The 18720-nt window shown below is 38.1% G+C and overlaps 1 protein-coding gene across 1 annotated transcript in view; it reads left to right on the top strand.

Moving 5' to 3' along the window:
* The first annotated feature begins 2797 nt into the window (after positions 1–2797).
* Positions 2798–18720, top strand: part of atp10a (ATPase phospholipid transporting 10A) — a 73307-nt gene continuing 57384 nt past the window's right edge. The window contains exons 1-2 of the mRNA XM_041791077.1: positions 2798–3444; positions 17834–18038. Coding sequence (XP_041647011.1) covers positions 3020–3444; positions 17834–18038 — 630 coding nt within the window. The 5' untranslated portion in view covers positions 2798–3019. The remainder of the gene's footprint in view (positions 3445–17833; positions 18039–18720) is intronic.

Here is an 18720-nt window from a genome sequence, read left to right as displayed (position 1 = left end):
TTATTAATCCAGCTTTTTGTATGTATGTAGGGCAGCTACCCCAAACTGTGTCCCATGGCCCCCTGATGGGTTCCAGAGGTACTGCAAAGAGTTCATTTACAACTAAACCATAAACATAATTTTAAAAACTGAAATCATGTTTAAATGATCATGAAATGTATAAATCAAGTCCACACCTTGAGGACGGAGTGGTGGATGTGGCAAGTACTCAGCCGTCTGTGTGGTAGGGTTGCCACAAGCCACTGGTTGTGCAGTGGATGCCCCGAGGGCCACAAAACCTCTAGTAGTCTCCAGGTGCATCACCAGGGGTGAAAAGGTCCAGACTAAAGAAATGCCCATCAAGCCTGACATTGGCTGCCTTCAAGAAAGATCCTAGAAGTGGGGGGAAAAAAGAAAAATTTACTTACATCTTTCTATGACTTTATTTTTCCCTGGTGTACAGAGCTGGTGTCATGGTTTAAGTGGTGTTGAATTGACTGGTGACACCGTTGAACATTCCACACTGCTGAACGTTTTCCAATACCAAAACCTGGAGTGCCTTCTATTCACAATAGAACATAGACCAAAGCTCATTAAAATGGGCAGAGGCAAAATGGAAAACTGTTCTGTGATCAAATTAATCAAAGTTTCACCTGTTTTGATTTTATTTTTTTACTCTCTGTGTCTTATTTCCATTCTAAATACACATCTTACTATTTGAAGAAGATTTAAGAATTAAGCTGTACCTCAGACATCCACGTATACTGACAATATCTTGAGACCCCTCGAAGCATGAGGCCTCAGGCCAGTGGTGACTCCTAGTGGTCGAGTCTTGAAAACTACAACATGGTTAGACAAATATAAAGTTACATTTGATGAAAGACAGCCTTCAAAGTGCAACAGAATCATAACAAAATTAACTAGATATACCAAAAAAAAGGATTCACCTTAGAATTGCAGAAATTAATTTCTACAATTTTGAATAAATTGAAAATTTCCAAGATTTTTTTTTTTTTTTACCGTGCTTCTTACATCCTGAGTGCATTTTCAACCACAGACCTTCAAGTATTCCCCTCAGCAAGCTGTCTCAGAGACAGATGCTGTATGGCTTATTAGCGGCGCTGTTAACATTAGCAGCGCTAGCTCTTGGTGTCGGTAATGTTTACAGTGCAGTTTCCAACAAACTTAGGTATTACCTGCAGTGTCTATGGAGCCTTGACTTGCTCAGCCCATCCTGTTGTACCAAAAGAAAAGTTTTTAGACTCACTGTGGATTCCACAGTTCCACGTAAGATTAAGCCTGTCCCGACGTATATGCTAAGTGTGCTGACTACAGTAATTTGGTACATACATCTGAACTCGCATCGTACATAAACATTCACCCAAAATGAATATTAACCAACAACTGCTCACCAGCACAGACAATAATAACCGGACTGATCGTCAAAGTTTCACGTCAAAGACTGGTGATATAGTTTAAGAAGTGACCATGTTAATTAGTGAGTATACGTCAAATGTGTATGGGATAATAATGGATATCAAGAGCCCTTTGTTTGTTTTTTCCTTACATTCATATCTAAGCATATATATGAAATAACGGAAAATGTTCAGTGTTTTATCAGTGTTAAAATTATGACAACTGCAGACACTTTCAGCTGAAAAGTCACCAGTTAACACAGTCACTTGTTAAAACCCAACACCTGCTCTCCAACAGCATCATTACAGTGAAAGCTTTAGATTTATAATGGTTGTTTTTTTCTGCTGATGAGTTTCTGAAATACATTCCCTGATTAAGCCCACACATTTATTCATATTGAGATATTTTGCAATTAAAACACACATTATTTTCTTTGCTATAATGGTAATTAATTGATTTTAAAAAATACTAAAAAAAAAACATTATTTTTGCCATATTGTATCAGGCTTTTTCATGTCAAATAATACTTTACAGCCCTTAATGCATGGCAGACTGGTTCAAATGCTTAAAGTATCACCCCTTTATAAGAAAATAGGGAATGTGTTGTAAATTAGGAATGGGTTCGGATAAAGAAAAAATATTCTGAATCAAATTGTGGCCACCAGAATGAGTATCAAATTGAATCATTAGACATGTAAAGATTCACATCTTCAAAATTTACTTTTCCTCAACAGAACAAGTACAATAAAGACATTACAGCGTGGAGATTCTATGTATTCCTTTAATATTCCTCTAAAGTTTCTAGGATAATATTAATAAATTGATAATTAGAGAATAAAGAGCAGTAATATGTGATTTTTAAATAAATATAAAAATTAAATGTTATATAAGCCAGTTTCGGTCAAAGATATTATTTTTCTTTTTTAACCTTTAATTATTTTTCTTTATTAGTATGAAATCAGTTATTATCAAATATACAGTCAATGGCAGACAGACAATACAAAAACAAATGTTAAGATTTCTATTTAGATGGTTAAAGTTGTATTTTGTCAGGTCTCAAACTGTTTCACTTGAACTGACAACACACACCTTTAATAATGTCGATATTTGGCTTCTTCCTGTGAGCTCGTGCAGACTCCAATAATACCGCGTGGCACTTGGAGACACAAAAAAACGCAGGTCTGATCGAGGAGGGGCCTACGGGTCAGATTTCCAGAGGAGTGCGACCCCTGGGCCGCTGACGAGCGCAGTGATTGTTGGCAAACTTCGCGCATGCGCTGATCTACACTCACAACTTAAGAATTGGGCAACGGAAGATTCTTATCCGCATGATTTACAGATCAACTGCCGAGTTATGGGGCGTCAAAGTTATGCCTCCCTACTATCTCAGCATCCTTCCCAGCAGTAGGAAAAAAAGAGAAGCTAAACAAGCAAAAGTTTTCCTCCGACTCGCGAAAAGAGGAGTCGACATGGATGAAAAGGAGCTGTTTGTGTGAATAAAGTGACGAGAACCTTCTCCACACGGTAAAAGAATGATAACATAGCTAGCACTTTGGGTTGTTTTGTGTGAGAGGACGTGAAAAGCTCAGCTGTGGGAAAGTTTGAAGCAGGAGCTGGGCTGGCTATGGCGCGGGACAGAGAAGACCCCGGGATGGCCAAAGCCCCTAAAGTCAAACGGCAGAGAAAGAAGAAAACCAAGGAGAACAAAACCAGGACCGTCCACGCAAACATACTCTATGACCACGCCAAAGGAGAGGAAAACCCAAACCGACACTATGCAAACAACAAGATTAAGACGACCAAGTACACTGTGCTGTCTTTCCTGCCAAAGAATCTTTTTGAACAGTTTCATAGGTTTGCTAATGTTTACTTTGTCTTCATCGCTTTGCTGAATTTTGTACCAGTTGTCAATGCGTTTCAACCAGAACTTGCGCTGGCTCCTGTGGTCTTCATTTTGTCTGTCACTGCCATCAAAGACTTATGGGAGGACTACAGGAGGCACAGGTCGGATAAAGAGATCAATCACATGGACTGCCTGGTCTTCAGCAGGTAAGATGGGCCTCATAGCTGCAGCCAGCAGCGTCCAGCTGCTGCATAAACCTGTGTGTTTGGTTATTTTCCTCACTGTGACTCACTGTACACTGTGTCCTTCCAAAATGAATCTGAAAACATTCACATCAGATGGGGTAGATTGTTCCGGACTTTAAAAACACTTTTTTTCTACTTTCTTTGCCAAATCTGGCCTTATATAAGAACCAGCTGTCAGCCTCTCAGCCACATATTTATCATACAGGTGTCCACGTTATTGTTTTATATTAGTAGGTGATGCAGTATGAATCACAAACACGTATTTTCATTTAATAGTGATGCAGTATGCAACTGCAGTACTCTAACTTGGGTGATGTAGTATCTCGTTTGTTGTGCCAGTCTTCTCAATAAAAGAAAACACAATCATCTGCATAAAATATAAGTAGCTATTGCTTTTTTTATGAGACTACAACACAGGACAACTAAATTAGGGGAAAAAAAATCACGAATAAATTGAGATCATGTGTGTGTTGTCTCGGGGTCAAAAATTACCAGAACAATCAAGTTTATTTAGTCACCATCAAATCTGATGAAAAAGTTGATTAACAACTTTCCATCTGTGAAGAAAAGAGGACTATAATGGGCTAAAATTAGATCTTTGCTAACAAAAACACTGACAGAAAGATAGTTTTGTCTTGTTTAGGGAGACAAGATAAGACTAAAAAACTAATGCTGCACTGTAGGACATTTTCATCCATAATATTTCTCCTCAGTGTGTAAGATCTGTCAAAACTAGGGATGCAGAGATGCATCATAACCAGAGTTCACGCTACTCTGTTTTGTCTCCAGCCATGTGAGACTGATAACCTTCATTGAATGGCAATAAAACATGCAAAAACTGAAAGGCAGTGATACAGCTTCATGTCTGTGCTAAAGCAGACAGTAGAAACCAAGCCCAACAGTATACCTGAGTTCTTGTTTTCTTGTTATTACCGCCTGCTTGACACATAACAAATGACCAGACTGCGAAAAAACCATTCTCTTATTCGTCTTCCTGTAAGTTGTATAAGCAAGCATGATGACAGATTTGAGCTTTTCCTTACACAGATGCAGTCAGTCGCACAATATACACCCACGTTTAACACATAAACAACAGCAGCGTCGTGTTAGCTCCGTTAGTTCAATTAGCACATTAGCTGCTACTAAAACTTAGCAGCTTGCACCAGCCAAATCCTATCCTCCGTCAACACCACGCTAAAACACAGTATTTCTAATGAAAATTGAGTCTTACCTTCAATCATCCACTATTAGGCCTTATAAACAGACAAACTCAACTGTAATTGCAGCTAAAACCGTAAAATCCAACCATTGTGTTTTATTTGGACTAGTGGTGTAGAAAGAGAAAAGTGTCCATTGTGGATAGTTCAGTGCTGTCCTCCTCTCATTGATGGCTCTTCCCGTAGTTGAAGTTATGTTCACTGTGGCCCCGTCCACATGGAGACGAATTCAGGAGTATATGGAAAAGATTTTTGCCGTATCGGCATTTCATTCACACGGAAATGGTGTTTTGGGTGACTGTAAACAATACTTTTTGAAAACGGGTTGTCCCAGAGCGCACAAATCCGCAAACAACTACCGTTTTGTCTCCATGTGGACGGCCAACCGCATCTTTCTTGAGATGGTTACGTCACACATGGCACAGCTCTCTTAAGACGCCTGCACGGTCCAACCAAAACAACAATGGTGGATTACAGGATTGTGTTTGTGCCGCAGAAGCTACTGAGCTTGTTGTGGCTTTTACAGCAAAATCTGATGCTCCTTTACCACCACCGTGAAATGCATAGACTATATGTTATTAAATCCAAAGCTTAGAACAACCAGAAGGGCAACTAGAAGTTAGTTTGTGTCAGTTTTCTCTGATCTTCTTCTCTCTTTTGGTGCATTTCCGTGGCAGCAATACAGCGCCATGTACAGGCTTGGCATATGCACTACAGCGTTTTTAGTCGTTTTCAGTGGTTCTGTGCTTACGCGGATATTTCCTGAAATGATCCTGTCTTAATGGAAAACTTTTTCAAAACGAAACGGCAATATATCGTTTTCATCTCCATGTGGACTTAAGTATTAATTTAAAGTGGCATCTGTCACACCTAACTGTGGGGAAAATAAGCTTTTTTTTTAATTTATCAGGCAGATGAAGTGGTTTATAGAACAGACTCTGGTGTGGCTTTGTGGTCAAGCATTTGAGAAAAGAATCAGAATTAGTATTACCAGGGGACCTCTGGTAATTTGTAATAATCACGCAGGACATCTGCGTTTTTAATCCTGTGTGAATCGACCATGTCTGTTATTTGTGGGGTAAAAATTCTAGGGCAAATTACCTACCATATTTCAGCTCACACAGAGGTCCACAGGTAATACTAATCCTGTGCAATTTAGCATTTCTGTAATTGAATGTGTTAATTGAGGTTTTTAAAGGTCCTTGCATCTTTTTCTGATTGAAAAATAAAATAATAGAGCCTGTGTAAGACACTGTCAGCAAGGCTTGGACTAATTTAGGTTATTGATAGTGCTTTTCTTTCAGTTAATTCTAGTCTGTATTATAAAAGGAATTTTTTTTTGCTCATTTATTTACCTAATCATTTCAACTTTACAGTCTAAATGTACATGTGTGCACCGCTGCTCTTTATGCGCAGCACTTCTGCTTTTGAACCTTGGAGATAAAAATTCAGTGAACATTTTCATTGCTGCAGCCATGCAGAGCCTTCATGTTTTCCCTCAGAAATGTCAGTAAATTCAGGTACATTACAGAGTTTGCCTATCCAGTGTGAATGCACCACACCAAACACTAATGTCAGGGGGAAATTCACAGATCATCAGAGGTCTAGGTAATTGAAATCCTGTCCAAACAGTACTTTAGACCATAGTAGGTGAGTAAAACCCTTGGCATCACCATTTAACTAAAATATTTTAAACATTGTTATGAGCCTGATTTTCACCATCGGTGGATCTCCAGTAGAAAACACCCAAACTATGTTTTATCTCCTATCAGCTAAAAAAGGTAATCCAGTGTTGAAAACTGTTAAAATCAGCTAGGTGGCAAACAAGGAAACCTATAGTCACATCTTGATTTGTTAAAGGACGGTTTAATTGAAAAAATGACTGCTAAAATAAAACCTAATCATGATGTAACCTATTCAAATGTTAGAAAGTTCAGTTTTTTTTGACAGTTATGCTGAGATATATGTGGTTGCTTATCAGTGTCAAACAGACTTATGAGGTGTTTGTGTTATCTTAGTTTTGAACCAAGAAACAGAAAAGTAGACATGTTGATATTAATTGATATAAACTGAAATCAATAAGACGTTTTTTCAAAGAGAGAGAACTTTGGAATGAAGGTAATGACCAAAGGACTTTTTATTGACTGAAACTCAACTAAAACTCTAGAGTGTAAAAATGACCAAAATGCGACTAAACCTAAAAACCACTTTTGTCCAAAGACTAAAACTAACACTACATTAGGGCTGAACGATTTGCAAGAATTAATGTAATGGTGATTTTTTTTCCAAATATTGCAATTGTGATTTAATATGTGATTATTCTTGGGTTAATCTTATGTATTTTTTGACAAATTCAAGCAATAAACAATTCCATAAATAAGACCATGTATACTGAAAGCAATGAAATTATTTCAGACGCAATTAATCCACAGTAGCATGAATCTGAATATGGGGGTGCAACTACCTTTACGCTATAAAGGAGGCAGCTAGGGTGGGGGAGGTGAGGCTGGCTACCAGCTGATCACAGCTGAGGTATGACTTTGGTGAAATAACGCTAGGCTTCATCAGTTTGAGATAGAATGAGCTCACTACTTTTGCTCATATTGCAAATGTGATGTCATTTGCTTTGTTTAAGGGCATTATCATTTTTATGTCACTCATTTTGATTAAGAAAAACATACATAAAACACAAAAAGAAGGATTTTTGTAAACCATTATGAAAAAAATTGGCACCTGAATGTTTGCATAATGTGCATAAAATCTCTGCCAGTGCAAAGAATTTTTTCTTAAACTGGTATTTTGACACATTTCAAGTTAAAGAAATTTTGCAACTTCTCCAATTTTAAAATTGTAGCAGGCCGTATTGTGATTTAATCTAATTTGCAATTGATTGCCCTGCCCTACACTACATCTGCCTACTACACTACAGCTGCCTGGAACAAACTGTTAACATCAGCCACACACACATACACAGGATGTGTTATCATTCTGAAACTATGACTTTTCTTAGTGACTTATCATTAGAAAAGGTGAAACATTATCCTGACTACACTGGTATTTTGTAGCTGAATTGAAAATCATATAGGAACATGTAGTATCTTGCCAGAGAAGTTCAACTTTCTGCATAGTTTTGCCACTTTTTCAGGCTGCACAAGCATCCCTTTCCAAAAAGCATGGATGATAATTATAATCAAAATGGTGGTAAATCTCTAATGCAGCAGAGAAAATGTTTAGTACTGAAGTGTTGTAATGATGGAGGGATTTAAGTGACTAAATTTATTTTTTCTGCACCGTGAAGAGCAAAAACACAACTATTCTCAAAGCCAGTGGTGGCTGATAAGGTTGTTTTTTTAATGCTAAATAGATTTTGGATTTATGTTCAATTAGCCCACTTTTTAAGGAGTTTAATGGGTAATTTTTGATCAGTATCCATAAAAAAAGAAAAATATAAAACATTTTTACAGTTCCTCCTTGATTTTACACTTAAACATACTGAACACCTTGAAGAACAAGCAATAATTTCATTTGAATAGTTCTAAAAAAAATAATCAATTATAACTGATACATGGAAATGAATTAACTAACATTTCGAATAGCTGGTATTTTAGCAATAAAGCAAAACGAAATGATAATCCATTTTTTTGTAAGGCTTTCAAGATTAATCAAGTTAATCGCAATTAATCAAAGTCCACAATTATTACACTTTTTTTTTTAAAATTAGGATTAATTGCATTCTTTGTTATCCCTTACAACACATTTTGGGTAATCCACATCAGCGTCTCTGCAGCCACAGTGATGTAAATAAGTCCACCACTGTTTCTTAATGTCTGATTTCACTTTAAAAACTCACAGACAGCTCAGTGGAAAAGTCAGAAGTCACCTGAACCTTTTCATTGTTAACTTATTTTATTTTCAGTTCATGACAAGTTCATTTTTCTGTGGTTAAGTTTATGTTATCATCTTCTCTCTGCCTCTAAAAGGTCTGCATCCACACAGGAAGTTTAGTTTAAATCCAAAATGACACCAAACTGGTTTAAAATGCAAGCTATTGGAAATTTATAGTTCTGATAGAAAGAGTGGTGAATTGCAATTAACTAAATAAATTCTGCAATTAATTGTGATTTTTAAAAAATGACAGCCCTTTCTTGTAAAATGAACAAAACCATCATCTGACAGAGTTGACAATGGGAATGAAATGAGTTGGGTTGAGTAACACTGGCCTAAAGGAGGACGAGGAGCTGAGGGTTTTGCCGTCTGTTGTCAGCAGTGTTTTCCCCAGAAATCTATGATGACTTGCTCTAGACTTGTGCTTTTGTCTTTGATTCGTGGAGATAATTTCAGCTGTCCAACAGCAAAGAACCATGAAGGGAGCTCAAGGTTCTCCACTTCTCCACCACTGTTGTTTTACACTGGCTGTGGGTTCAGGATTTAGGGTTTAGTTATCACCTTATCACCATGCTTTGACATATTTTTTCATACACTTCAAGCTCTGTTTGACAATTAACAGAAGTTGCCAGTTATTTTTAGCCGTTGGTCTTCGAGGACAATCTGGCAATAGAGGCAGCACTGTATCTAACACTGCTTTAAAAATGCTTTCAACTGATTGGTCAAATGAAATATCTTCATCAAATTTGCTTCAGTGCTTTGGTTAGTTTGGATGCTATGCTCTTTTTAGTTAAGATGAACCTTTCGTCTCTGTGGGGCAAATGAACGATGGCACAATTGAAGTTGCAGCTTTACTAGTTTTTAGATTTGGTGCTTATTTTATGCCATAACTTAAGACATAACTAAGGCAAGTTGTGGTATTTTTTTTTATAATTTCAGTCAATGAATAAATGCTGTTTTGTTGTAAAAAGTTTGCATTGAAAAATACTGAAGTATTGACAGTTTAGACAGCCTTACTTGTAAAGAGAATGTCTTTAGAAGTCTTTTCATGTTAAATTTAGTAGTATATTTAGAGTGTAACAAAAATAGCATTGCAGTGCTAAGAAGGTGTGGTATTTTCTTACTGCCAGAGTCCAGAGTGGGTAAAAAAAGCCCATTTTCAGGTTTCTTGGAGTAAAATCTGGCTGACACCTGAGGAGTATTTATCACATGTGGATCCAAAAAGACCTGCTAACCAGCAGTTTGCAGCCCACTGTTCTGTCACAGAGGTGTGAGCCTGCTTTAAATACAGATGTTGTGTGTGTGCTGGCATTGTTAACCGTGACTCAGTGTGTTACCTGACGACCCCTGTGCGTCTCCACTGCTAACTTTTACCCCCGAGTCGTCCATGTGTCTGTGTGCAGAGTGTTATTGCTAATGAAAAGCAGCACTGTGGTCCATGTACAGAGCATAATTCATGGTAAATCAAAAGGCTCAGTGTTTAGCGGCTGCACAGTCTCAGCTTGACCCAAGTTGTTCTGTCAAGGTTGGACATAATTGAGTTTTCTTCTGCTGCAGCAATACTGTGCAAAGCATCCCCTTTTCTAAACCTGGAAACAGCTAACTTAACTACCAGAGATCTTATACAAGTTGTGTTTCTGGACATGTTCCCTGGCTGTATGCACATGTAGATTTTCAAAAAGGTGAGTTCACAGACAGTTTCTACATATATTTTTAAAATTATAGTCTTTAAAATGCACACACTAGATGATAAGGCTAGACTGCACTGACTGACACAAAATCTCACAGAAACTCATGCAGTCAAATGTGACTTCTGAATACAAATAATACGAATAAATACAAAGATGATCAGGTCCTCAAATGGCTGTCCTGGCTTGCTTTAGAATTACAAGGAAGTAAAATAATACTGACTGACAAGACGGTGTAGTTATGTTAATGTTTTCTGCCATGTTCGTGATTAAACAGTGTCACATGAAAATGAGTGGTTGACGCTACTGCTGGGATCAGTGCGGCCTTGTGCCATAGATAATCACAGCTTTCACGGTTATCCATTACAACATCTCATACTGGTGTATGATGTAGCTTTTATACAACAGTTGCAGAAGCTGATATTATTACTAAAAGTAAAACAGATTATACTCTACCAACTTTCAAACTGCTCTATTTAGCTCAGATGTCAGAGCTCAGAATGACACCACACCTGAGTTGACCTTGTTTTGGTTCTTACAAAATAGTAACTCAGGATACTAAGATAAGATATTCCTTTATTAGTCCCACAAGGGGAAATTCCAAAGTGCACCAAACACTGATGTCAGGGGGTGATTCACAAATAAAAAGAGGTTCAGAGATAAAACTAATCCTGTGCGAGTAGTGCTAAAGGTGTGTCAATACAAAGCACCACACTATTCTAAGTAAAAGTGCTGGATATTTTTTAAGGGAAAACTGAAATATACAGGGCAGAGAATTCAATTAAAACAGATGCAGTACAGACAGCGACTCGCAATGCTGTGCAGTGTGATGCATAGGTGACACTTGCATGCTGTAAAGGGGTGACTGAGATGATGTGTCTGAAGAGCATCTTGGAATTTGAAAGTTTCAAGATAAATTGAAAAGCTAGACTGTTGCCATGCAACCAAAACATACACAACTTTGTCAAAGGGGGGACTATACTTTATTCGAGTCTAGCTGCCCCCTTGACGAAGATGTGGATGAATAAGAAACCTACGCAGACAACCATAACATTCTACTGTCCCATGCCACTCTGTCGTCTCAGTGGTGACTACTGAGCAGCTTTAGACATTTGCTTAATTTAAAAAGATATTAAATGTATCATTAAACCTGGGAAATTAGAGTGTTGTGTGACTCTGAGGAATGAAATTAAATAATAAAGCAAAGCACGTGATGGCCGTGAATGTAGCCTCTATTATGTATTTCAGAACTGCTGGCTAAGGCGGAGTGATGCATTTTGGAGAAATCCCATTTATAAAGTTAGCCCATATTTTTTTTAAATGCCTCTTCAGCATACTTTGTGGAACTGTCAAGGCTCTGCAATCAATTGAGTTAAAATTTTGTCACGGTTTTGGCTTGGCCATGGTTATGGAAACAGGACAATCATGTTTGAAAGGCTTGTTTTGTTCATGTGTTTTTTTAATTCATTCAGTTTGTTAAATCATTACGTGATTGTATTTCATAGTTGTGGTATCACTACCTATCAAAATAGTTGGGATTGTTATTTTTCTCCATAACTGAACAGCTCTACTAACTATTACATGAAAGAACACAACATCCAGCTGGTGACTCTCCCTGGTCTGGGTTTTCTATCAGAGGCAGCCCGATCTAGAATGGTAAATATTAAACATGTTTGGCACTGCTTCCTCCCCAATGGCACTACTGGACTTACAGCAACGTGTGTTTGAGATCTGGAGGCAAACGGTCCAGGATAGGATTTCAAATCTCAAGAAATGAGCCTTCATTGGTACCAACTAAGGGCCATACTTATCCTTTAATGAGGCATAACACTGAAGGCCTCCCTGTCCATTAGAGTGACTGTGGGAATGGCGTCTCTAATCCATTTCAACAGAATGCATTTGCAAGCAGGGAGCAGGAGTTTATGCAGCAATTTGTAATGATTGTGAGAAGGTGCTAATTCATCAGAGGAAAGAAAAGCACTTAAAACATTTGTGTTTTGGTCTGAAAAACCCTGCTGAGTTTAGAGACTCCAATTTTTGATTGCCCTCCCAGAAATAATGGAAATGGGTCCATTTTACATTTAGTTTGAGATATTAAATGGAGGGGGACTAGGTCTATGTGTAGCCTGTGTAGTATTCTATACTGAATCTCCACAGGCCTGTTGTGCTGCCTCTTGTCGATCTTCATTGTATTCTCTTGAGGACATCCTCCTATTTTCTTTAGAATCTGGTCGTGCCATGTCTGTTGAATGAGTAAAGAGTGAAATGTGACTCAGATTGTCCCTAAACAGTATTGTTTTTATGAAGCTGCTACATTATATGGTCATATCAGTGTATGTCCAGTAACACTTGCTGATACCTGAGCCTGCATTGAAAGCTGAATCTCAATACTTGTACCTGTATTTTACATACCTAACTCTGTTTAACAGCACTTGTATATGTCTGTTTTTAATGTGAGGACTACAGATGGAAATTAGTGTTATGCTAAATCTGGTGCCATCTTTTTATTTTTTTAAACAATTAATGACACTGCACTCTGTCCTGTTAAATAAACTAAGCTCTAACCTCTATTTGAACAACTACATGGCAACATTATGCCCTTATTCTCTTAACTATTTACTAATATTTGCATTCACTGTCCCTCACTGACTCCCTAACAGCAGGCGAAGCTTATCTGCAGAGTTTACGCTGTAAACCTCATCCTCACAATAATATTTTCCACATGGTATGACAGTAGGAGCTGTTATTTATGATAAAGGAAATTCTTTGTAATCAGAAATGCTAATATTTACCAGGTCTGACGGATGGAAGCAGCAGTGGGCTGGTAAATGTTTCCTCATTTATCATGATTTACTTCTGTGGATTCCTCTTCAACATAGAGCCTGGAGAAACTACAAAGACCAACCCAGTCAAATCAGGCATTGGTACAAACAAAGTTAAGTTACTAAGTGTAAATAGTTTTTCTCTTAATCTGCTTTCCACTGCAGTTAAAACAACATCCTCTGTCTGCTGTCCTGACCCGAACCAATCTGGACTTCTGGCCACTGAACGCTTCGTTTGACCACAACAGTCTGAAATGATGCTTTCTTTCATAACTGGATAATTAATTAGTAACATGGGGGGATGTCCTCTCACAGCTCTGTTTACTGAAGTTTTTCTTTGGTCATGCACAGGAAAAAAAGTTCAGTTTCACATCAAGACAGCATTAATGGACACAGTCTTGGGCAATATAGGGCTGCTGAAATAATCCTTTATCTTCTGAGACTTAATCGCGGTCTCCAAGAATTTATCCAAAGATTCAAATGTGCACTCAAACAATCATTCATCAGACTTTGGTTGTGTTGCCCTGGTATTGGGTATCAGCCGGTATCCGATACCAGGATCGGTATTGGTGCATCCCTACCAAAAAGGCCATGTTTTGAGCAGTTTATGACTATGCCAAGCATTTAAAGTACAAAAATATAAACAATCTTCCTGCTTAAGCTATGTCTGTTTCCTAAAAGTAGTGAAATAAACTGGTCGAAAATGGCAGCAGACGGGAGTTTAAAAAGCTTCAGTCTCACGCCTGGACAACACAACCCGTGTTGGTTCAGTACAGTTTTAGCACAATAATCCATGATCTTACCTTGGGATGAGTATTGACATCTGATACCAACATAATACTGATACAGCAACAAGAACAAGACAGATTTCGGTGCTTCATTTTGGTACCCCACAGCCCCAACGTGATCTGTGTCGCTCCAAAGGAAAGGTAGGAAATACATAAAGTTAAGAAGTTACAACTATTTCCTTTTCTTATATGTTCTGTTGGCATCTTATATCTGAATAATTTGTGATACCAAGACAGATATATGCAGCTGCCGACTTTTAAGGGGATTTTTTTTCCTCTTCAAGTATAGATTCAGGTACCATTTAGGCACAGGCACCTTTTAGAAAGTATCAATTGAGCACCAGAAAAAAATACAAACGATAACAAACTCTAATCTTACCCTTGTTTCCTCAGCTGATGTTGTCTCGCCAACCTCCAGTCTTGCTTGTTATGTCGGGAAATCCATCTTTTTTTTACAGATTGAGTGGTTCTCAAATGGTGTGCCTTGAGGCAAGTCTAGGTATGCTGTAGGATGATTAGATGAAAGTGGATCAACTGTGAAGGCCAGGGTTGAAGATTTGATGTCTGAGGATCATGCAGTTAAGAGGCCGACCGCTCTGCAGATACAAGGGTTGATGGCTGATGGTGACATCTTGTAGACTTGGCAGTGATGGGGACGTGGAGGGTCACTCACAACCACGCCATGAATGAACTGGTGAAGGATAAAGCCACATTTAAAAGAGGCAGCAGTGATATGATAGGCTAGAAGTGAGGGAGTGGAGCAGTGCTATAGGATAGGTGTGACCAGGTAATGTGATCAGTTAAATTATTACGTGACAATGAGTAACCAAGGAGAATAAAGTCTAAACAGACAAAAGGGGCTCCAGAAAGAGAAAAAATGGAGGTAAGGAAGAAGAGACGAGGGAGATGCAGACTCACATATTGTCTTTAACTAAAGAATATACAACAGAATGTCACTGTTTTCTGTAAATGCATGATTAAGACCTAATGATGGAGAAATGCTGCCAAAAAGTGGTACTGCTGGCCGTGTCTGCATCACCATGCATGCTGTGACCAGTGAGGCAGCTGCTTGCAATGCACAGTGAATGGGGGTGAATATTCAATAGTCAGGTCACATGCTCTAGCTGGTGTACTTGCAGCTGTACTTGCTGTAATGATGGTTGGGTCTCGGTATTTTATTCTGGCATATTAGTCACACTGGTACAGAGGACACAGCTAACGTTTTAGATGAAAAATGGGTCCAAAGATGCGTCAAATGCCCTGAATTTTACAGTACTGAGCAGTTGTGTTTTCACTTTGAAAAGTCTGTTCTTTGTCCTCAGGCTTTTGTTCCATTCACAGACAATGGAAAACAACAGAGAAAATAGAGAATGCTTCAAACATCAGTTTTTACTTTGTTATTGTCCTCTTGAATGTTGCTCTGTTTTCCATCAGTTCGTCCCGTCTGAAGTCTGAAGTTCATGAGAAAATGTCTGATTTTCATGTGGACACCACGTGCACTTTAGCGACAAAATTCAGGGAAAGGAATTTTTTTATATACCCGGATGTGAGTCATTAATGCCAGTGGGGTTGTTATGAATAAGTAACCGTGTTTTTCCCTTTCACTCCTTGAAAGTTGTTTATAGCTTGAAGACATGTATAATTTAATACAGTTGTGACCGGGACAATCACATTGTTCAGAAATGAAGCCTGGTTCCCATTAGAGAGTGGTTTTACACATTAATGGCTGCAGCGAGTGTTTCTCAGAATAGCGACGTCATGTACACTATCTCTTTAACGCCATAATCTTATTAGGGGTTTGAAAATCAGTCTGTTGACTAAAAACTGAAAGCCCTGGTGAGATTTCCCACAAACAGAGAAAATAGCGGGACTCTGTAGTTGTAGGGTCATGTTGATTTAACACTTTGATAAGGTCACATCCCATGTAGTCTAAAAATACCCTCTTAAGCCTTAAAACCCAAGTATGAGGAATGAATTTCAAAGAAAAGCAACAAATCCCTATTTAAGAAGAGGGGACTTTCAACTTTGTGGCTTTTAGCTTCTAAACTTGGAGACTTCCTGGTTATTGACTCACTGAATCAGCACAGATAAGACATAACTTATCATCCCCAAAGGAAATTCCTGCTCCAGATAACTCAGTTATGGAACAAAAAAAAAAAAAATACAAGTGAGAATCAAGTGGAATTGGAGAACATAAAACATAAGACAACTAGAACTACTGTCTGGTAGTTAAATACCTCTGTGAGGTATATGATTGTTGTACAGTGAAAGTGTAATGCTGGGTCAAGAGGAAGGACCATGGTGGTTTCCGTTGTAGTATAACTGGTAAAACTCTTATTTCTTGAATCATTTAGGCAAATGTTTATAATGAAACTTTGAACTGAAAGGCTCTTTCAGTGTATGACAGGGTTTATCCTGGCTCAAATTGAGGCTGAGGTGGCATCATTCTGATCATGAGTGTGCCTTACAGGGTTTAACAGTGGGCATGCTCCTCCAGGAGAATAATGTGTACATTTTAAAGTTGCGAGCAAAATTCAGTGGCTACATCTATAAAAAATGTCTAAACAATGTTGTGCTCTTGTAGAGATGCACTTTTTCCAATTTGACAGGTCAGTTTTTATTTCAAACTGTTTCCTGGTCTGAAGCCCCAACAAAGATTTTGGCCTTGTAAACAGTTTTTGACATCAGAAAGCTTTTATACCCTTTTTTAATGGATGGTCAATTTTATGTCCACAATAAAACACTGATCGTCAGTCAACTTTAACCCTCTGGAGTCTGCGCCAGCATGTCCAAATCACCTGACCGATTGATGATGACTGCACAGTGGTTTCCAACCTTCACATATCCCCCAGGACCCACACTGAAAAAAGTGACAGATTGCTGTCAAAAGTACACATACATTTGAATAGTTTTTAAAGTTTAAAGCCAAACACAATAGCCGAAACCACAAGTGGTAATAGCAAAAGACCGTAGTATGAACCATACATATGGGTTTTATCATAAGTTTAGGTATTTAGAGTGAACTTAATTTTAACAACCTCAGAGCAGACAGGTCATCACGCCCCCCCTGAAATCTCGGGGGGTTCCTGGACCCCAGGTATGGAACCCAGGACTTAGCAGCAGATTTCAAACTAGATACCAGTTTATATTTGCTTTGTAAGTTATAAAAGTGTGTCATTAAACATGTTTGTGATTGTCACATTTAACAATCCAACTTTTTTCCTACTCAGATTTTATGTTTTTTGCATTATTTGAAGTCCAATGTGTTAATACAGTATGCAAAAAAAAAAACAAAAAAAAAACCTGTAAAGTCAAACATGTGAGGTTGTGCCGAAAAACAATGATGCCCAACAAGGCAAAACAAACAGTTTTTAAGGTGAAAGATAAAGGTGAAATCAAAAGTAGTAAAAAACATACCCTTGACCACAGAGGGTAAAAATAGATGAATAAATGATTGAAAACTGGTCATGTAGGTCACATGACCTACATCTTTATTCCCTTATTTATGATGGAATTTTTTTGTTAATTATTTTATTTATTAATTATATATTGTATTGAAATATCTTTTTGGAAAAACCTGTATTGAATATTATATAAGTCACATTAACATTTTACAACATACATAGCCTGATATAAAAACAAACTAATGAAACCCAAAAATGCACATCAAGTGTAAAAGAGCTACTTGAAATGTCTACAGGATTTACCAGTGGGTTACTGGTTGATGGATTACACTCAGAGGAATGTCTCCGTCTTGGCAGAATATGAAAGTCGGTCACTCTAACTTTAGCATAACAAAACTCGCTGCCCTCTTCTGCCCACGCCTGCATGACATATCTGCTGTCCCGTCCAGATTTATGGAAGTGAAGCTGAAGTTTCTGTTTATAGAACCAGTAATTATTGACAACAATGGCTTACAGCAGCTGTTTGCTCTCTTGTTGTTTCTTCAGAGTGGAGAGACGTTATGTGGAGAAGTACTGGAAGGAGGTGCGGGTGGGAGATTTCATCAGACTGCGATGTAACGAGATCCTCCCTGCTGACGTTCTGCTGCTGAGCTCCAGTGACCCAGACCGCCTTTGCCACATCGAGACCGCCACACTGGACGGAGAGACCAACCTCAAGCAGAGGCAGGTTGTCCGCAGCTTCTTCGACCTGGTGAGATATCCTCTATTCTTATTTACTCCTTTATTCACATAAATTGCTTTGTCACCTGATGCAGCATGTTACTGATGTCACAAATGTCACAAGGACTACTTAATAGCATTTACTCTGGATTTGTAGGTCAAATTTCTTCAATGAAGATTCTCATTTGGCATCTTCAGCCCCCCCCCCGCCCCGTTTTTTTCTCCCATCACTGTCCCAAATCTCAAAGAGAAGAAGGCGAAAAGCAAACAGACATGCTAGCATGATAAAAAAATATCCCTGAAAGCATTGCATGTGGTCTTAACAAGGAGGATATATTCAGCATCATTGCAACTAAGGTGATGATTGCATATGAACCAAACAGCATTATATATTAATACTTATTTATGATAAGTAATTTTCACTTAATTTAAAAAATTGTATTTGTCCCCAGGGGGTGCAATTCAAGGCACTTAAAGCAGCAGCATTACAAAAAGCAAAGAGCAGAAGTCTAACAAAAAATCCCACTTGCAAATATAAACAAAATATAGAGAAAAGAGAAGTTTTTAAACTAAATATACAGTATATAGTGCCATGAAAAAGTATTTGCCCCTTTCTGATTCCTTTTTTTTTTTTTGGCATTTTTATTACACTTAAATGTTTTGGATCATCAAACCAATTTTATATCTCACAAAACCCAAAATACAAAATGCAG

This window comes from Cheilinus undulatus, linkage group 7 (genome assembly GCF_018320785.1).
Source record: "Cheilinus undulatus linkage group 7, ASM1832078v1, whole genome shotgun sequence".
Classification (NCBI taxonomy): Eukaryota; Metazoa; Chordata; class Actinopteri; order Labriformes; family Labridae; genus Cheilinus; species Cheilinus undulatus.
Note: the sequence above shows the minus strand (reverse complement) of the source record. Positions and strands in the feature narration are given on the sequence as shown.